Source organism: Thermothelomyces thermophilus, chromosome 5 (genome assembly GCF_000226095.1).
Source record: "Thermothelomyces thermophilus ATCC 42464 chromosome 5, complete sequence".
Taxonomy (NCBI): Eukaryota; Fungi; Ascomycota; class Sordariomycetes; order Sordariales; family Chaetomiaceae; genus Thermothelomyces; species Thermothelomyces thermophilus.
Genome location: NC_016476.1, coordinates 3,008,329 through 3,027,610, shown reverse-complemented (window position 1 = coordinate 3,027,610; position 19,282 = coordinate 3,008,329). Strand labels below are relative to the sequence as shown.

General features: G+C 54.7%; 5 protein-coding genes across 5 annotated transcripts; 3 read left to right on the top strand and 2 right to left on the bottom strand.

Annotated features, from left to right (window-relative positions):
- Nucleotides 1–50: 50 nt before the first annotated feature.
- Nucleotides 51–3,365, bottom strand: MYCTH_2308988 (uncharacterized protein). Its single transcript, XM_003665313.1, has 2 exons — nucleotides 2,683–3,365; nucleotides 51–2,623 (listed from the first exon to the last, which is right to left on the bottom strand). The coding sequence occupies exons 1-2, from the start codon at nucleotides 2,944–2,946 to the stop codon at nucleotides 347–349; spliced, it is 2,541 nt and encodes an 846-aa protein (XP_003665361.1). The 5' UTR covers nucleotides 2,947–3,365; the 3' UTR covers nucleotides 51–346.
- A 1,130-nt stretch (nucleotides 3,366–4,495) lies between these two features.
- MYCTH_2308987 (uncharacterized protein) lies at nucleotides 4,496–6,490 on the top strand. The gene has a single exon (XM_003665312.1). The coding sequence runs from the start codon at nucleotides 4,694–4,696 to the stop codon at nucleotides 6,167–6,169; it is 1,476 nt and encodes a 491-aa protein (XP_003665360.1). The 5' UTR covers nucleotides 4,496–4,693; the 3' UTR covers nucleotides 6,170–6,490.
- Nucleotides 6,491–7,440: 950 nt separating this feature from the next.
- MYCTH_2308984 (uncharacterized protein) lies at nucleotides 7,441–9,116 on the top strand. The gene is made up of 3 exons (XM_003665311.1): nucleotides 7,441–7,835; nucleotides 7,922–8,466; nucleotides 8,662–9,116. The coding sequence occupies exons 1-3, from the start codon at nucleotides 7,541–7,543 to the stop codon at nucleotides 8,989–8,991; spliced, it is 1,170 nt and encodes a 389-aa protein (XP_003665359.1). The 5' UTR covers nucleotides 7,441–7,540; the 3' UTR covers nucleotides 8,992–9,116.
- Nucleotides 9,117–10,450: 1,334 nt separating this feature from the next.
- MYCTH_103320 (uncharacterized protein) lies at nucleotides 10,451–11,030 on the top strand (the record flags this gene model as incomplete). Its single annotated transcript, XM_003665310.1, has 3 exons — nucleotides 10,451–10,648; nucleotides 10,804–10,857; nucleotides 10,959–11,030. The coding sequence occupies 3 exons, from the start codon at nucleotides 10,451–10,453 to the stop codon at nucleotides 11,028–11,030; spliced, it is 324 nt and encodes a 107-aa protein (XP_003665358.1).
- A 1,345-nt stretch (nucleotides 11,031–12,375) lies between these two features.
- MYCTH_2308979 (uncharacterized protein) lies at nucleotides 12,376–15,163 on the bottom strand. The gene is made up of 5 exons (XM_003665309.1): nucleotides 14,958–15,163; nucleotides 14,791–14,871; nucleotides 14,046–14,692; nucleotides 13,886–13,975; nucleotides 12,376–13,817 (listed from the first exon to the last, which is right to left on the bottom strand). The coding sequence occupies exons 1-5, from the start codon at nucleotides 15,005–15,007 to the stop codon at nucleotides 12,730–12,732; spliced, it is 1,956 nt and encodes a 651-aa protein (XP_003665357.1). The 5' UTR covers nucleotides 15,008–15,163; the 3' UTR covers nucleotides 12,376–12,729.
- Between the last annotated feature and the right edge of the window lie 4,119 nt (nucleotides 15,164–19,282).

Genomic DNA, 19,282 nt, shown 5'->3' with positions numbered 1-19,282 from the left:
GCACCCTATTATCCTACTCGGACACCACTCAGCGCACGGAAAGGCCATTGCCAATGCCGGTCGGCTGAGTTCAAAGGACACAGTGTGTTTTAACATGCTCTTTCTAATTTATACTCGTCCTCGCTCTATGCACCGCCCTGTCTTCCAACTTGCCAACGTGCTACTTTTTCAATCCCGTACCAAACTCTCACCCTGCTACCTCTAAGTAGCTCCCTCTATCGCGTCTCTCCGTAAGTATATCAAACCACCCTTTCCAAAATGCAGCGTGCCTTTGAAGCTGTTTTCTGGATACCCATCACAACCAGCCTGTCAGCGCTGTGATACTTACGCCCTCGAACTCCGTGCTTCATGATTCAGAATATCGCAGCTTGGACGGAGAGTCTCTTTCTCGCGATTCGGCCCGAAAATGACTGGACGGCCCAGCAGCATATGGGTCCGCATCACTCTGCAAGCCTTCAAAAGCCTGATCTGTTCCGTCATCATCCCAGGGCGCAGAGATGTGTATTCTGATAGGCGATGATGCACTCCCTGGTTCGTCCTCGGCAGCAGTAGTTGAATCACCAGCGTCGTCCCCTACTTCAGCCCCTCCTGACCCGGAGCCCGAGGTCATCGGCTCTCCGGTCCACGCGGTCCCGCTGCCCACAAACGGCCGGACCCGATCTCGAGGATAGAAATCCGGCGCGGGCTTACCGGAGCGGAAATGTCCATGGCTCTTGGCATTCCTCCTTAACCGCGGGAGCCTGACATCACTGCCCCTGCTGCTGCCGCTGGCAACACCGCTGTCACCGTCACCGCCACTGCCGCCAGTTGTAGTAGTACTCCCGCTCCCACTCCCACTACCGCTAGCCGGGCCACCTCTTGAGCGTGACGGCCGAAACTTGAGCTCTAGCTGTTCGTCGTCGTCCGACTGGTCGTCGTCCTGAAGTAGCGGCTTCTTGTGCTTCGTGGCCACCACGAGCTGGATACTTGCGCCCGACCCCCGCCGCCTCCCGAACGTCTTTTCGTCCGACGGCGTAGTCTCACCGGAGTTGGGCGGTTGAACGACGCAAATAGCCCCCCACGACGGGCTCGGTTCGCCCGACGTCGCCGGCCTGCCCCTGGAACCGCCTGGAGGTCGGTACGCCATGGGCCTGAGTACGCCCATTGCGCGGCGGAGGTTGACCTGGCTCCTGCTGAAGACCACCCGGGCGCGCAGGGCGTGAACAGCCTGATCAAGGGCTAACTCGATGGCGAGGCGGTCGCGGATGCGACTTAGTTTCGGCCATGTTGCTCGCTCGCCAACTGCGCAGCTGCGCAGCATAAACTCGGGGGTGGGGTTCTTCAGCATGAGCGGGAGATCGCTCCTTGAGATGGCAGGCAGGATGTTGATGTCGCCCGAGTACTTCTGGCTCATTACCGCAAGGAGCTTGGTGAGAAGATTGGGGAATATGCCCATCTCCGCGCAAAACTGCATTCTGTAGAGCACTTCCTCCTTCGTAATAGACCCGAATTTGATCAGCAACTCACGAGCGAGGCCACGCGCCGGCTTCTCGTGACTCAGTTTGCCTGGGATGACCTGCTCATCTCTGGGGAGGAAAGGTATAACGTGCGGGTTAACCTGAGAGACGATAAAGTGGTTGACGTTGAACATCTCGGCGAGGCGGGTCATTGGAAGGTCATTGTCGACGGAGCCGTCAATGAATTGCTGCGGCGTCGGGGTCCAAAGCTCGTGGGCGCCGGTGACTGGGTGCTTCATTAGCAAGGGCTGGCCCTTGAAAATCAGGGGCACGGAACATGAGGCGGCGACAGCCGACCATATGAGGACGTTGGGAGCGGTGATGTAGTTGAGAAGCCGGGGCACGTCGTAGATAGAGGCGGACGACACGCAAATGTTGCAAATTCGCCGCGTCCGGTTATAAGCCTCCAGAAAGGTCACGTCGCCGAGCCAGGAACGCATCACCCTGGTCAGGTTTGAGATATCGGACCACCACCCTTTCGTTAAAAGGTTGTGGAGATGGGTCGTGAGGCTCTCGTTTTCGCCCTCAAAAACGCGTAGGTCGCCATACGGAAATTTTTCGATCAGTTCGGGAATCTCTTCGTCCTTGCGAGTGCATAACACGGCGCAGACGATGGACCCAGCAGACGCTCCCGACATGATGCGGGGGAGAAGCTGCTGTTCGTAAAGCGTCTTCAGCACCCCGACATGCGCCATGCCGAACGTTGCCCCTCCGCTCAAAAGCAAAGCACTCCTACCAAAGTTTTGTCTCGCGTAGACCATCCCTTCCAGCAGGTCTTTAGGGTCCAGTTCGGTCTGGGAGACGGACTTGTCGACCAACGACTCGATGGTCTGAAGGGCCGAATTGACATATTGTTCGATCAACGCCTTTGTCCCAACGTAAGAGTGGCGGTAAAGCTCCACGTGCCCCATGCCGCCAATGTCCCGCGATAATGCAGTTCTGAGCAGATACAGCATGGCGTTGATGTCGCAGTTGGTCCGGGCGGTGTCCAGTTCTTTCAGTGAAGACCGGATCAGGTCAGGACGGTAGTCGGGTTCACCGGTCGAGTCGTCAAGTTTCCACTTGTCGTTGCCCTCGAGCTGATCCAGCTCCGTAGCGGCTTCGTACCAGGCTTTATAGGTCGATGCCTGCCATGTCCGCGCTGTCAGTGGTTGGCGAGAAAGGCACCTGGGAGCCCTGCACTTACATTTTCCATTCGGGCAATCAGTATTTGTCTTCGCTCCTCCTTCTTTCTGATCTCTTCACGCTCCGAGGCAGACAGGCCATCTCTCAGTGACAGGGCAAGATTACCGACATTCCGGACGAGACGCGATGTCCCGAACAGGCCATGGTCGGCATTCTTCCTCTTCCTCCTAAGCTTAGTAGGGTCAAGGAGTGGTGGCGTCGCTGAACCAAGCCCTGCGGTCGTGGCCTGTATGGTTCGTGGTTCATGGAGTAGGAGGTCGGGCATGACGATGGTAATGGAAGGATAGACGATAATGGAAGGGGTTTGGGGGAGCCCTTCCACTGCTTAGCTGCCGAGGTAGCAATATCTTTTTGAGACGGCCTATCTCAGAAGGATGATCGAGTTCGCAGAAGTGGCCTGATGTTCAATCAAGGGAAGACCCGAAGCCCTGTATGACGTATCGATCATTCGTGAGGTGCGTCGGATATGCGGGTCAGGTTGGCGTAAGATTGGCGTGGGTACTTTGGCAAGTTCTAAGCATTTGTTGCAGCTAAAGTCTCAGCATAGAGACGTATTAGGATGTTTTTGATAGCGCCGAGGTAAATGAAGAAGAGTAAAGGGCGGGAGGTATTCGGACTTCCTCGATTCCGCGCTGTTTTCTTGTTCTATTCGAATGGTCCGATCCGCGAGCACTTGAGAAGGCCACATGACGGGGATCCTGCCCTTGTATCCCAACCAAACTTGGCAACCAGGAACGTGGGGTACCCCACATTGGATCTCGAGAGCGCAACGGCAGGCACATTAAAATTGTGGGGTAGCAGGTTGCAAATCCTCCATGGTGGGGCTGTGTGTAATTGCACGGCCCAGAAGCCGGGCCACCAAGCAGCCAACGTCCATCTTTTCTCGAGTTCCGGAGCAGCCCAACGCGCAGCATGGAGGAAAGGGCACGAGTGGCTCTCGGGCTTCACGGAAAGCTGCGATTTCTGAACGTGGGCAGCAGTTTCGCTGGCCTTCAAATTCCATACTCTTTCAAATGTAGAGAAATGCGGCTTGGCAGCAGGGGCTCCCGGGCACCTCTCCGAGGCCGAATTTCGGCACTCTAGGTTCAGACTACAAGCGACCCTGACACTGGGGATGTTTGCAAAACATGCCTTTCATCCCTGATGAGAATATTCTCGAAGAGCCTACCACCCTGCAGGGGTGACACACGACTGAAACCCAATTACCCCACGAGGAGTTAAATGTCCAGGGGCGACTTCCGTTGATGCCACGAGTCAGTTCCAGAGAGACCGACGGAAGGACCTGCTTCCGCTTTAGTAGCGTGTCTGATGTATTCAACAGACCATCATACTTATGAAGCGAACGGGCTGCGGCGTTGTTATCCAACTCCTGAGCTGCAGTCGAGTCGCTCGTGTATGGTTTCTATCACATGTCGCGATGTCCAAAAACAGTATAGGGTAACGGATGGTGTGTGAGCGCGGGGTCATGCTCTGAGTAAGCGTGGTCAATGGCGGGATAGGCTGGTTTCACAGCATGAAGGTGGTGGTTGAACCGCGTTTTCAAGAAAAAGCCTTGCATGTGCTTCCATCCATCACCGACTTCCTGGGAAAGTCCTGGTAAAACTGGTTTTTATAATAATTTAGCACTCAGCAACGAAGATAATTCAGGAAGTAGAAACGCAGGAAGGAGAAGGGGACCGAAGAGGCAGGCTCTTGGGCCCCTTGCCGTGAGATGGAAACGGCAACGTGGCGCTGCTGAGTAATACACGAGTGCGATTGGTCAGACGGTGGGCATCCCCACCAGGCCAGGCTGCCAAGAGGAAATCTTGAGCAGCCACGGCAGCTCTGCCAACTTACTGGGTACTCAGTATGCTTGCAAAACCACTGGATTGAAACCAACTCGAATGCTTGGGTTGGGCATGCGCGCCCTTCACATGCCTAAACCTGCCTTCTTGAGGTGACGGCAATCCCCGCCGCCTGCCGGGCTGTGACCTGTCTCAAGTCTTCTGGGAGGTCTTTGTGGATTTGCGACAATGGCTTTGCCCTCGGCGGCGCTTCCGAGTCCGAGCTTGACCTTCACCATCCCAAGTCTCCACGACGGACTCCCGCTCGATTGTCGAATCTATCACCCAGCCTCATTGGGCGCTGTTCCCGACGGAACTCCGTGGCGGAAACACGCTGCCATATTTGCACATCCATATGCGCCCTTGGGCGGCTGCTATGACGATCCAGTTGTTGACATGGTGGCCGGGACCCTGCTGCAGTTGGGTTTCCTCGTCGGCACCTTCAATTTCAGGTGCGGACTGTCCTTCATTCTCCAAGGTTTGCCGTTACAGCGTGAAATAGTGCTCACTGATACCCGCATTATTAGGGGTGCCCATGGTTCTGCGGGCAGGACCTCGTGGACGGCCAAAGCCGAGCGGGCTGACTACATGTCGGTCGTCGGGTTTGTATGCCACTACGTCCACTTTCTCGATCCGTTTAACGCGAGCGCGTCAAGTAGAGTCGAAGGTACCTATGAGGATGAGGATGGTACAGATCTGAGGGCGGATGGGGGTGAAGCGTGCCCAATCCGCATACGGCCGGCCACACCAACATCGTCAGAGCCGACGACCCGAGATATTGTGCCGATCCTTCTGCTGGGCGGTTACTCATACGGCTCCATGATTGCTTCCCAGCTTCCCTCGCTTGAGACAATACTCGGGTTGTTCCATGCCCCGGGGTGCGGGACTCCTGCTGCCGAGATCCGACTGCGCGCGCAATATCTCGCGGGGAAGCAGAATGTCGTGCTAGCGAGTGCAAGGGAAGCCGCTGCCGTTGCTTCTCGGCCAAAGTCTCCTCGCATACATGTCGGCTTGAGGGTTGGTGGCGACGAGGAACGCCGCGTGAGCCACGAGTCGCGCCGCTCTCGGTCGACAGAGTTTGAGGAAGCAATCCGACATGGAGTCGCGGAACTCGTGGCGCGGACTAAGAAGGGTCACAGGCTGTCGCTTAACGAGAGGGGCCAGGCGCCGACGGCCTCGGTTGGAGGTGGTAACGCTGTCGCCGATCACTTACTTCCGATTGCTGATCGAACCTCCTTCGTTCCGGCATACCTGCTCGTCTCGCCTCTGCAAGGGTTCGTCACGAATCTGGCCACCATGTCTCTGCCGCCGTTATTCAGCTTGTCCGGAAGGGCATGGTCTCGATTTGCTACAGGTGGCGGCAAAGAACCCGTCTCATCCGGACCCTCGGGACCGGACACCCTTCCTCGAGCCGTCCTAGGGGAAGCTGAAGATAAGTTGGTGAAGAACGCCACTTTAGCCATTTACGGTGACCGTGACGGCTTCGTGCCTGTCCGAAAGCTCCGAAACTGGGCATCTCGCCTACAAGCCATCCAGCACTCCAAATTTCGTGCTCACGAGGTCTCGAGTGCGGATCACTTTTGGGCGCAGCGCAATGTCGTGTCCACGCTCCGGGAAGCCGTTAGAGCATTTGCGATATCTCTAATACAAGGAACCGCGGGCTGACGAGGGCGTCTATTCCGGTATGACGTTTCGTGCTAGGCGTGTACCGGCGTGCCTGGAACTTCCTTCAAGGCCCAGACCACAAGTCCCGCAGCACCTGCATCATTTTTGTTCTATCGCTCATAGGGAGGTAGGACGGGGTACCAGTAAGAAGGCACATGAGTAAGGGACCTTAAGCTGGACAGTAAGTAGTTGTAACCCACTTCAAAGCTTTCGACCCGGTACATGAGAGAGCGCTTCTTTCTCACCTGCGTTAATACCGCATGGTATGTTTGACCTCACACTTGACACCCGCCGGTTAGCAGCCAGAAAACTAGCTATCTGGGTATAGCGTATGCACAGTACAGCATGTACAGTACATACCGGGGTGGAATACTTACCACTGCCTGGAGATGGTAGGTCAGAGAGGTACGCTTAGATAGCTCACTTCGACGTAGCCACCGCGTGACAGCAGAGCTTCTAGTATGCACGAGCCTCTTTACCTAGCCTCACTGCCAGCTCCAGGGAATCTCGAGCGGGCCGCAGCACGCACTTGGAGCCGTCAAAACGGAAATAGCCGGTCCACATCTTGCGATTGAACGGCCGGCCAGGGGACTTTGCCGAAGTCATTGGTCATGCGCCCCTGGCCCCAGCGGGCCCCGAACCTGATCAAGGGATTCGTCTCGCCCCGCCTTGGGCCTGTAGACGATGGCCACGACGTCGACCTCGCCGCTGGGGTTTGGCCGCCACGACCGTTCTGGCAGCCCCTCGTGCTTGTACGTAACGCCGCCGAAAATGGAGTGCAGGATCTGGGGATCGTTGGGTCTCTGGACGGCGATAGAATCCTCTGTGGACCGGATCAAGTCCAGGATGAGTGAATAGCAGCTCACCGTCCTCCTTGGGGGCGGGGTCCAGGTCCTGATTGGCGAGCTTGGGGTCATGGTGAGCATCGCGGTCCGCATCGCTTTCCGTTTAAGTAACAGAAAACATATGATCGTTGGTGCCCTGGATTCTTACACTAATGAGGATAAAGTGGAATTAACGAAAAAATCCCCCCAGAGGTTGGTCAAAGTTGAGTTGCTCCGATTCGGCTGTCGGTACCCGGCGGCGGCCGGTGGAAGCTGCAGGCGGGGCGCAATTCGCCGATTGTCATTGGGCCCTTTACCAGGCCGAGAGATCACCACAACATGCCGCTAACATGGATATGGCCATTAGATAAACTTGAGGCGTCGGGGTAGACCCTTTATTAGGCTGTTTCGGGCCGAGGGGGTTATCAGGGACACCGACTTTGATAAAGTAAAGCCACTACACAGTAGGGAATAAGAGAGCCTCAAAAAAAGTCGATTGAAATCCCAAACCGAGACGTAATTATACGTACATTACCATCGTTGGAAAATGACATCTCTCACTGTCCTGCTGTTGTTCTTTGTGTCACTGACTGTGGCAACAATTGCTGGTCGCCTTCGGCGACTTCTTCCTCGTCAACGACCGATATCTTCTTCGCGTGCGGGCAGCCGGGATGTTGTTGAGGTGATGGGATCAAGCTCGGCCAAAGATGGAGCGGGACGAGAAGAGAGCAAGGCGTCTGTCCGCTGGGAGCCGAGAATCGAACCCCTGGACGACTTCGTCTGGGACGCCACACCGCCGTTGAAGCTGAGGCCGATCAAGCCAACGTATCATATCACAATGGGTAGGTTCAGAACGGGAACTGATGCGAGACTTAAGCGGGAGTTGGTATTAAGTACTGGAAGACTAATACGATATAAAACCTCACAGCACTTCAGAACAGCACCCCTGCCGATCTCATCGTCATGGACAGAAACTACCACGACCGAGTAATGTCACGCCGCAAGCTCATAGATGAGCGCCAGTCCGCGGTAATGGGTGCTATTCCATCCGGCTACACAGCAGTTCGGGAACTGTACTCGTACCTCCTCGGCACCTACCTACCACGTCGCTACCCAACCATGTTCAGCCTCGTCCGCCCCTCTTCCGGCCCGTCCGAGGTTGTCTTCCGTAACAAAGTCACAGGCCGAAGCCTACCCCTGGTTCCTCCGCCTTCTGAAGCATCCACGATGCTCCGAGCTCTGGGGGAGACGGTCGAAGACGACATGTTCTTGCTCCTGCGCGAACCAGACGGCGGCGAGCACAGGGCCGTGGCGTTCGTCTGCTGTCACCCGTCCGGGTTTGATCCGTCCGAGAAGCTGGGGAAGCGGCTGGCCGAGATTCACTCTCCAGTGCCCGCGTATTCGAAGATTGGAGCGAGTATGGAGAGGTACTTTGCCCGGTTGGAGGTGGGCAAGAGCGTAAAGAGAATGAACGTATGTCTCTTCCCCGCCCCCTCTTTTAAACCTAATTTAAACCTCCACATATTGCATCGTCGTCTGGCATTAGTTTTTTGGTTTTGGTGGTCTGTTTCGTTTCTGATCGATCTTGTTTTCTATGTTTGCTTCTTCATCGTCTCACGAATTCTTCTTCGTCGTGCCTGACTGACACGGCCGGGCGTGACTGATCAGTGGGCCGTCCAAACTCATCCAAACCTTTACGCACCGAGCGGAAACCACGTTCATGTGGGCGAGGACGTCAAGGAAGATGAAGAGATCGACGTCGAGAAGGCTAGGTTCCGGGTGGAGCTGCAAACTCTGACCCGGTTGCCCGAGACGCAGGCGATACTGTTCAGCTTCAAGACGTATCTGTATACCCTCGACGAGATCAAAGCTGACGGACTCGGGCCGCAGCTGGCCGACGCCATCGAAGGGTTGAAAACTGGCAATGCCCCGGGCATGTGGGTGTACAAAGGGTGTGTTAGATGGGGGAAGGCCGTGTGTGCGTACCTGAGGACTTAAAGAGTGGTATATTATGGTACAAATTATAAGAGGACCAAAGAACAAGTTGGAATTCGTTCATCTCGTCGGTGACGACCAGGGCGAAACCTCTTGGTAACATTCGGGTATTTCTGAGAGGATGTGACCCCAAATCCAGTTCACCGTCTACATCCGAAAAGGGAGATCGGGCATGCCCCATAACTTCTGTGAAACTGCCGGGATCATCGGCTGGAGTCTCGGACTTCAGACATACACGTATGCCCAAGACGTAACTTAAAAGGCAATCCACCGGTAGCGCCGAGACCGAGGGGCTGAAGAAGGTACGGTCGGCAGAGTGGTTAGACGGGGGTATTTATTAGGGGCCTGCGGGCCATCTTTTGCAGGGGAGAACCGTCCATCTTTCAACTAGCAAAATAATATACCATGGACTACCACAGTTTCTTTGGGCAACCTTCTGCCGAAGGGCCAATAATTTCGATAACCAGATAAAGCTAGGTGACCGCTAAAGCAATACTCCGTAAGAAACAAAGAGATTGATATCACTTATAGAAACAACGTGTGGTTTTTAAGTGACATTTCTTTTTCCATTGTCCTTTTTATCTTCAATATACATTTTCCCATCTTCATCCTACGTATTGTCTTTGTGTCAGAATACCCATACTTAAGGTGCAATTGCTGGCGGGCAATTGCGGCGTCGCTTGCGGCGTCGCTTTTGCTTTTCGACACTTTGGTATCAGCCGGCCCTTACAACCCTGAATCCGGACCTCCAAGGCCCCGGAGACGGTGTTTCTCTCTGTCAGAAGCACTAGAGCTTCTAAAGCACTAGCCACGCGCTAGCTACAGCGTGTAGCACGCTCACAAATGCTTTAGCCAATTCCTTTATCTATAAATATCACTGGTTTTTCTCCTTTAAATATAGATAGTCTAACAAGGCATCTTTCAGAACTTTAAGCCACCTGCTATAAAGCTCTCTCGAATGCTTACTCGAGCTTGCCACTACGTTCGACACTCTCTTTGCAATATCATGATAGCTTCTGCGGCCCTCCGAAACGTAGTAGTCGTTGGACGTTCATATGTTGGCAAGGTAAGCCGCCCCTGACCCCTTTTTCATGCATCCTCCAAACCCTGGAGCGTGCAAGTCGCTGAAATAGGTATTGATTACTTACATCTTTGCTTCGAAAACCAGAGTACGATCAGAGAGCTTGCCAAGCTCCTTCCAGCAACCCACCGAGTGAGTTTACGGCCAGCGGACGGTTAACACATTGGCTGCCGGTCGGTGGATGGATCCATCGTCGTCGGCGGCGGCGGCAGCGGCGGCGGGAGCCGGGTCCCGGCCGAGGTCCGGCTGCAGAACGTGAGGGTGCTGCCGGCCGACTTTGTCATCCAGGCGAGCGGCCAGACGCCCAACAACCAGTTTCTCGCCGGGCTCGGGTCCGAAGTGGTCAACCCGGCCAACGGGTTCGTCCGCGTCCTGCCGACGATGCAGTTCCAGGACCCGCGGTATCCACATCTCTTTGCCGTCGGTGATATCGCCGACTCAGGTGCCCACAAGGCCGCGCAACCTGGAATGATGCAGGCCGTGATTGCTGGGCGCAACATTGCGAGATTAATCGAAGGCCATCAACCGACCGGGAAGATGAACATCGCGCCTTCCGGCATACACCTGATCCTCGGGCTGGTAAGTGATAACCTCTCTTTTTTCTTGCCTCTCTTTCTCTTTCTTTCTTTCTTTCGTTTTTGCTACTGTTCTGGAAAAGGGGGGGGGACGGAGTGATTGCTTGGGCTGTGTGAGCTGACTGTAGTACTCGACTTGCCACGTACCCCTTTAATTAGACGCGCAGTGTCGTCTTTCGTAACCCCGACACTGCTGCGGGGGAAACTGAAACCGTTGATCAAGTTCAAAAATGAGTAAGTGCCTCTTGGTTGGCGCCTTTGTCTCCCTTCTGGTCGCCAATATTGACATACATCCCCGACATAGCGGCCGTGAGGACATGGGGATTGAAGGGATTTGGACCAGGCTCGGCGCTGTGGTAAACAGTTCGCAGGACTGTCACTTGTGAACTGCTCCTGGTTTGCCATCACGTTCGTGTGTCGGCATCTTCGCGGCAGTTACGTTGCCGATCTGATATGATTAGTAAGCCTGAACCATAGCTTCAACAAACCTACACACCACAGTACACCCGGACAGTGATCCAACCGATAACGCGGCTTTGGGTGACGGCCGTGAGAAGGGCAAAGGGGGGGGGGGTTCCAATGCGCTCGAATTTTCTGCACTCTACGGCTTTGCCGTAGTCCCACTAGATCACGACGGGGCCGAGAGGTGGGCGTGCTAATCGCGACATTGCCCAAACTGACCTTGGGCGGGACCCCGACCATGAGGCCGAAACGGATTGATGGAAAGGTTCTTATCATCTGATGGCAACGGTTGCGGCCCTAAGACGTGCTAGACCATGCAACAAGAATAATATATTGCACTTGCCGGGGTTCTTCGAATGTGATTTCCTTCCGAGAGATCGTACGAATTCATTCTCTCTTTTCCTTGACTATCTCAGAGAATGTCCATGACTGACAAATTGAACGAGACGACTTCATCAAACTTTAAAATGTACTGATGGTAAATTGCAATGTGTCCGCATTCTGGACGAATAGAGACAGCCAACGAAACAAAACCGCCGCCATCCTGGTAAGGGACTAGTCACAAGCGGAAGTCTGTTCATCGACGAGGAAGGGAAGAAGGGAAGGAGCGTGAGAATGCCTCACGCTGCCTTCCTGACTCAAACCCAATCACAGCCAGGAAGGAGCTAATGCTACAGCTCGGTGGCTGCAATCAGTACAGCTCTGGAAGGCTGCAAACAAGTACGACACCACAGCGGTATTCGCGCCGTGGGCGGCACTCCTGGACCAACTGTTACGGTCTGCAGAAGTAGGTGATAAAAGCGTTGATTGTTCTAAGTGCCAGAGGCACTCGAAGATGCTGTCTAAATACATGTCAACACCCTGGCTCGTCATCCCTGTTGGTGGGTCAGTCAGATCTGACCCACAGATAGTCAAATACTGTAACAGTTGATATTGCAAATGACCACGTCCCGGGGCCATCTTACGAAATCACAATGATCAAGGCATGCAGCTTGGACAAACACACACACATGTTGTCCCCAATTGTCCAACAGCTAGGACGGGCAATCGCAGCACAAACGGCAGCGTGAATCCTCTCCGGTTCCTTTTTCTGTCACTTGCCTACACCCAAACGTTTCGCTTCCTAAAACAGCAGCGATGTTTGCTAGACGTCTAATAATAACTAATATCAAAGGGAGCTTACCAACGGAACACGTTTGCCCCCCGCCCCGCACAAAGAACGCAAGGCGGCCAGAGGCATGACCTCCACGTTTTATGCTTATATTCAAACAGACTCACAACCACAAGCAAGCAGAATGACTTTGGCTAAGCACGGGACTGACTGATTATGGGCAGCGGCAGTTGCCGTCGCGAATATCCTTCGTTATATTCCCAAGCGTACTTGGGGCCCGTAGGCAAGAAGTAGAGAAAAAAAATGAATGATCATCAGTCCAGAGACCTGCCAGGCCGTACCTGACACGGCTAAATACCGTGGCAATCCCGACCAAACCCGACACTGCTCACTATAATCCGACCCTCCGCCACTCCCCTTGTTTTTTGAAAACACACTAATAGCAGAGGCGAACCATAAACCGTTTGCTATGGCACAAGATAACACCTCCCTACACCAGACGGCTTTCTAATCTACTGGGCTTCCAGCTTCTTGTTCTCGACCGCCAAATCGGCCTTCTTGTCCTCAGCGTCCAGCAAGCCCGACTGCGCCCGCACCTGCGCCTTTTCCCCCTCGTCCTTCTTGGCATGGTCAAACTGGTACAGGGGCTTGAGCTCGGCCTTGCGCTGCCAAAACACCCACCGCTTGATGAACCACGGCAGGGCCTCAGTCACCTGGTACTTGGCGAACTTGCGGGTAGGGACGGAAAAGACGTAGTCGAGCTCCTCGAGGGTGCGCTGCTTGGTCTCGGGGACGAAGAAGAAGATCATGAGCAGGGCAACGACGTTGAAGCCGGCGTAGACGCCAAAGGCGCCCACGACGCCCGCCTTCTTGAGCAGGAAGGGGAAGGTTATGCCCAGCACGGAGGCCCAGAACAGGCAGGTGGCGACGGCGAAGCCCATGCCGATCTCTCTGTGCGACAGGGGGAACACCTCCGCGCTGTAGGCGAAGGGGACGGGGCCTTCGCCGGGCGAGTAGAACATGGCGAAGAGGTAGACGAACAGGGCGACGACGGCCGTGCGCTGGGTCGAGCCCTCGGGCAGGAGGGTGGACAGGCCGGCGGCGAGCAGGGTCCAGGCCATGTTGGGGAAGGTGAAGAGCAGCAGGGACCTGCGGCCGAAGGTGTCGATGGTCCAGAAGGCAGGGAAGGCGAAGAGCCAGTTGATCAGGCCGAAGCCGAAGGAGGCGAGCAGGGACTGGAAATCGCTCGACCCGTTCTCCTTGAAGACGGTGGTCGAGTAGAAGGCGATGATGTTGATGCCGCACATCTGCTGGGCAATCATGACGGTGAAGGCGGCCAGGGTAGCGCGACGCACGCGGGGGACGGTGAACAGCTCGACGAAGCGCTTGAAGTAGCTGCTGCCGTGGAGGAGTTGGAACTCGATCTCGAGCTGAGAGTGGATGTAGAAGATGTCGCGCGCGACCTGGATCGGGTGGTGGCGGAGCTTCGCCATGGACTTCCAGGCCTCTGCATACCGATTCTTCTTCATGTACCAGCGAGGCGACTCCGGGCACAGGTAGATCAGGCAGAGGAGAGGGACAGCGGGGATGAAAGGGGCGCCTGGGCAGATGGATGGCATGTTAGCAATCTTTCATTAAAGAGAACATGGGGGGCAGGTCTCATCATACCCAGCATCAGCCGCCAGTTGATTTTGCCCGTGTTCCAGACGGCGAGGTTGATCGCGGTTCCGAGGAAAATGCCGAAGGCAGTCCACATCTCTGGATCGTTCTGGTTAGCGTGACCCGGCGTTTATGAAATATCCCAGCTCAGGAAGGAAGAGAAACTCACGCCAAGACATGACAAGGGCACCGCGAATGAGGGCTGGCGAGTTCTCTGCGGCGTAGATGGGCACGGTGGACGCCTTGACGCCCATTCCTATGCCCATGAGAAGCCGGCAAGCCAGTTGCTGCGGCCAAGTATGGCAGAAAGCGGAGCCTATGACGGGCCAGATGCAGAAGTGAGCCGAGATGAAGATGACGCCGCGACGACCAAACAAGTTGTTGATGGGATCGGACAGCCAGCAGCCGAGGAAGGCGCTGCCAATGTAGGGACCGGCGTTCAGGAGGCCGACCAGGATGGTGTCGTGCGTACTGTCGCTACCGATGCCGTAGACTTCCGGGAAGAAGATGTTGGCGCCGTTGGTGCCGGTCTGATCCCATCCCTGGACGGCAGCACCAATTGAACAGGTGATGATGGTGAGGAAGAGCCTGGCAGGGAGGCGCCACTTGTGTTCGACCTCCTTGCGGAGGGCGCTTTTCTCCTCCTCGGTCAGGGCCTCGTCGCCATCGATGTTTTCAAAGTTCTCGGGGTCCTGGGCCACCAGGGCGCCCTTGCGCAGCAACTCAATATGCTCCGTTAGGCCCTTCTCCTCGGCGAAAATATGGACCCGGCTCATGAGCTCATCGCGAGGGATGCCTTCTAAGGGATTCTTGATCCTGAACGCGGGGAGGGGGAAGGGGCACGCGTTAGTGAGAAACTGCTAATACACACACCTCGGCTCACCATGGTCTAAATTATCAATCATATAACTCACCTGGCCTCGAGATTGGCGTTGAGGTTAACATGTTCGGTGTGCGAGAAGCCCTTCTCGAGCGAGGTTCCAGCAACACCCTTGCTGTTGGAGGGCAAAGAGGCCGTCGTGTTAGCCGTGGTCTCGTTCCGAGGACGGGAGGAAAATGGGTCAGAGCAGCCGGCACGTACGGTTGCTCGTTGCCCTGCCGGATGCTATCTGAGCTCCCGCTGTCGGCCATGGCTGCGGGAAAGGAGGCTGCCTCTTCTTCTTTGGCGGGTGAAAAGGGCAAGCCCGAGATCTGTGTCGCTTCGCTTGACTTGTCGGGAGAGCGTTCACCGGGGACGCCGGAGCGGAAGATGATGATGAGACAAGAGACAAGAGGGCGAGAATGACAAGAACCAAGGAGCCGGGCAAAAAAAATGCTGGGCCCGGCACCCTAGTTATTCCACCTCAGTCGGCCGCTGTCGCCATGCATGGCGCTGAGGTGCGGTGCAACCATGCCGCGTGTGGCGTGGGTGTGGCCTGCCCCGTCGACTCGTCAACAACATAGCGAGCTGTGTCTTGCCATAAGGCCGCCCCACACAAACTCCCCGCAACAGGCAGGAGATGAAAGTGATCGACAGCTCGCCAATGGTGCAGCATAGCCTGGCAGAGGTTCAAATTCGGGGTCCTGGCCACTGGGTCCGGGGGCGAATCAAGGTACGCAGTTGTGTAGTGTACACTACGACCGCACCACATCCCGGCACGCTAGCGTGCGCCATCGAACCATGCAAGGTTCCTGTGCCGTTTTCCGATAGTCCGGCAGGCAAGCTCTTGGAAGTCCGAGGGCTTCAGCCAAAAAGTGGTTGGCCCCTGTTGCCCCCGCTTGGACCGCACAATGCTGGACTGTACACTCCACCACCGTTACCCTGCCAGCAGGGCCTGCTGAGCCTGCTCGATATCGTGCACGCGGCTGCGGATCTGTCTCGGCTGTTCTGTGGAGCTCTCTTGATACCTGTTTGAGCTTATTATACGGAGAACAGATGAGTAATCCGTACGCTAACTCTACTGTGGATGGCGCTAGCTCCGCCGATCGTTAGTGTTGCGTTTGTCTGGACTGGCAAGTCCGCTTATGTTGTTGTTTTTTTTATCTTTCCGAGACTAGTTCCAACGGTCGTTTGCATCGCCTGTCAGTCTTTTGTTGTTTCACGCGCCACGATTGCCCGTTCTGCACACCTTTCAGGAAACCCCGGACCCTTACTAGTACACTTGACGACACGCTAGACTAGTGTAGTGTACACTAGTGTTGTATCCCACACCGGCACGGCAGAGACTGTTGCCGCGCCGCATTGGCACTCGGTGCCGCACTCTTGGCCTTGGCTTGGCTGACGTCTCAGCAAGCCTGCCGCTCAAACGCTCACGCGAGCTCCAGCGAGCTCCGGGGGTCGCGGGGTCTGGGGTTGCGGGGGGATATCGGTCCGATGAAATCGAGGCTGTTCTCTGGATTGCCGACGTTCTGCCGCAGCCCTTGCAAGGTCGGGGCACATTTACACCTTAGTGGCCGATCGGACGCCGATTATCAAGAGAAAACCCAAGAGCGGCGACAAGGAGAAGAGAAGCCCTTTAGCTCGGGTACGACATACGTACTTTGATCCGTGCCTGGTTCCTGGTGCTGCATGTTTCGAGAGCGGGCTGTGGGTGGCTCGGGGAAGCCGTTTCGCAAGTTGACAGGAATCCCCCGCCTGCGCAGACTGGAGACGCCGTTTGCATGCTACAGTATTCGTACTGAGCTACGTACGGTGTGTTTGTACCCCAGCTCAAACCCCACCACCACCCCAGATATTTTTTTTTTCTCCAGTGCTGAGTGAGCTCCCCCGGGTCTCTTCCCCGCATTTGGAAAATTCCCCTCTCTGGAGCCGCCCCTCTGCTCCTCACCCACCATTTGAGGTGGATTCGGTGAAGAAACGGGCATCGCACTTGCCAAGAACCGATGCTGGGCGGATGTACTGGGGAATCCTCTTCTCCTTCTAGTCACATGCCCGGCAGATTGTCGGGTTTCAGTAAAATCCTTTCCCCAACCTCCCTTTCCATTGGACCTTGTCCTCTCAGCGATGCGAGGAGTTGGGGTTGGGTGGGTCCAATTTCGAGGGATGAACCCCGCACAACTTTTGAAGGATTTCGACGTGAGACGAGGGTTTGAGTACGGATTACTCTCTGTACCAGGCAATTACACCCCCTTTTCCTGCGAAGAACGCGCACACTCCGCTGCGATCCGGGGTCAACCATGTGCTATTGTGCAAAAATGGCCCGCTCCAAATCGACCTGCATGCCAATATAGTACGGATTACTCTGTACGGATTAGTGCGGCGTACTAGATGTGAGCCACACACCGACTTGACAGTCGTCGAACGCGACGAGGTCCAGACTCATTGACCGACACGCGACTCCACCATACGGCGAGCGAGCTACCAAACGCCGGACAAGAAGAGTTGTGTCCTACGCCTACTTGTCTCAGTACCGCACAGCATCCTGTGTATTAGAGCGTAGATGGTATATGTTCACCGACCGACGGTATTGGATGGCAGGAATGTTCTTCGCGTCAGGAAACCCGACGGCCTCATCAGGCTCTGCTACCGGTTCACAAATCCCACGCAAAACCAAAGTTTTCAGAATTCAAGTATACTCTGACTCCAGGCGTGATAGAGTTGCCTAACAATCACTCGATGTGCTGTGGAGAAAAACAGCCTGTAGAATAACACGATGCTCTGAGATCGGTATCTCGAATGCCAGAACTTGGATTATTCAAGCACTTTAGGTAAGATTTTCAGCGGAGATCTCTTTTACTTGCTCTCATCATGGGGAAAGAGATATACCCTGCTAGTTACCTAGACTAGGTAGGCACCTAGTGGGTTGTTGATATGTCGGGGTTTCAAAAAAAACTTCGACACATGTCGTAACGTTGAACATACCATGCAAAAAAAAAAGCCGCATGCCCCCTGTCTGAAGATCGAATTGACGTGTTCCCTCTTAGTACGTTCATGTTCCCTAACCAGGACCCGATCTTACTCCTTACCCTTGCCCTCCACGCCTAACACCTCAACCTCAACCCGATTCCAGAACCTTTTCGATTCCAGGGGTATCCCCTTCTCCCGGCTGCGAGTACTATTATGTAATTACTCCGCACACCTTTGCAATTCTAGAGTATGAGCATCTCCACTCTCATGAATTGTACTGTATCTGTTGCCGTGGTGCTGCGTGTCTGGTTCCACACACAACAGACAGGGAGGGGAAGCCATACTTGGTAGTGTGCTTGACACTGAACGACTTGCTTGCTCGATCATCCCCTAACAGAATACCTATCATTTGACATGGCAACCATGACGCGCTTCCAAGTTCAACAATTGTCTTTTGGGATATACTGGGACTACCTAATTAGCCGTTGGGAGCGGAGAAAGCTGGATGGGCTGAGCTAAGGCAAATAACAAGGTTACTCTCCCGGGGGCCGTTTCATTGAATGAATACGCAGTAAAACACGTAAACCTGCGGCCATATCTCCAGGCTCAAGAACAGGAGGCTTCGTAGTATGGAAGACGATGGCCACAGGATGCCACAGATTAACCACATGGTTATCCTCTCTAGTGCTGGCCTTGGGCACGGCTCTCTTGACCTCCCCCTGCGCGCGCAAATATTAAGGTACCTTGCCAGAGCGCAAGAAAATCACCTCAGGGACCTTACCTCATTTTCCTTAGTTTCGCGTGGTCCCAGCGGGGTCAAGAGCGACACCGCCCTACTAGTAGCAGATAATACTTGGTCAGCTCAGGCCATGGGTCACAGAGTCGTGTGCTTCATCGATTCACCTTCGTGGGCGAGAAGGAGGGAAAGCTACCTCTATGCCAAGTAATGAAAGTACCTGAAGCTGTGCAGGTAGATATCAGGACCCGCAGTTGGGCTTCCAAGCGCGGCGGTTGCCTTCGAAACTTGTGTTATGCCTAACGAACAGGCAAGCGTTAGTGCTCGATCCTCTTTACGTAGGTAGGTATCCCACTTCATCTTCTCTTATCTCTTTATTTTATCCTTTTCTCTTGCTAAGTGGAGGAAACCTATCGCTCCAATTCAACATAGCATTTGAGTCGGTCTGAACTGCATATGTACGGTATAGGATCACCTGATCACCTTGGGGGTGAGGTATGGAAGTCTAAGACTGCTACATATGAACGAGGACTGACAGTGCTCTCGAGGAGGGCTTGGTAATTACATGTCATGCTACGCCGTGATCACATACAAGTTTTGCTGGGTCATGAAGCGATCTAGTGACATCAACGCATATCATTCCTATTGTTACAAGCATTAGTAGCTATTAATCGTTGTCACCAGGTACGTTAGCTAGGTTAACTCGAGCTTAACCACCCATTGGCAAAACAAGTTTCTCAAGTCATCACGAAGGACTTGAGCATATTGTGCTTCATTCAGTACAGCCAAATATGGCACGCAGACGTGGGCATTGAACTTAGAAAGCGATCGGTTACTACAGAAT

What these genes read in the sequence shown, in the direction of transcription:
- MYCTH_2308979 (XM_003665309.1), bottom strand. Translation starts at nt 15,007, where the DNA reads ATGGCCGACAGCGGGAGCTCAGATAGCATCCGGCAGGGCAACGAGCAA. An exon ending in AACGCCAATCTCGAGGCCAG is followed by an intron (nt 14,693 to 14,790) that starts GTGAGTTATATG and finishes CCCCGCGTTCAG; the next exon opens with GATCAAGAATCCCTTAGAAG. An exon ending in CAACTGGCGGCTGATGCTGG is followed by an intron (nt 13,818 to 13,885) that starts GTATGATGAGAC and finishes CCATCTGCCCAG; the next exon opens with GCGCCCCTTTCATCCCCGCT.
- MYCTH_2308984 (XM_003665311.1), top strand. Translation starts at nt 7,541, where the DNA reads ATGACATCTCTCACTGTCCTGCTGTTGTTCTTTGTGTCACTGACTGTG. An exon ending in AACGTATCATATCACAATGG is followed by an intron (nt 7,836 to 7,921) that starts GTAGGTTCAGAA and finishes AAAACCTCACAG; the next exon opens with CACTTCAGAACAGCACCCCT. An exon ending in AGAGCGTAAAGAGAATGAAC is followed by an intron (nt 8,467 to 8,661) that starts GTATGTCTCTTC and finishes GTGACTGATCAG; the next exon opens with TGGGCCGTCCAAACTCATCC.
- MYCTH_2308988 (XM_003665313.1), bottom strand. Translation starts at nt 2,946, where the DNA reads ATGCCCGACCTCCTACTCCATGAACCACGAACCATACAGGCCACGACC. An exon ending in TGATTGCCCGAATGGAAAAT is followed by an intron (nt 2,624 to 2,682) that starts GTAAGTGCAGGG and finishes CGGACATGGCAG; the next exon opens with GCATCGACCTATAAAGCCTG.
- MYCTH_2308987 (XM_003665312.1), top strand. Translation starts at nt 4,694, where the DNA reads ATGGCTTTGCCCTCGGCGGCGCTTCCGAGTCCGAGCTTGACCTTCACC.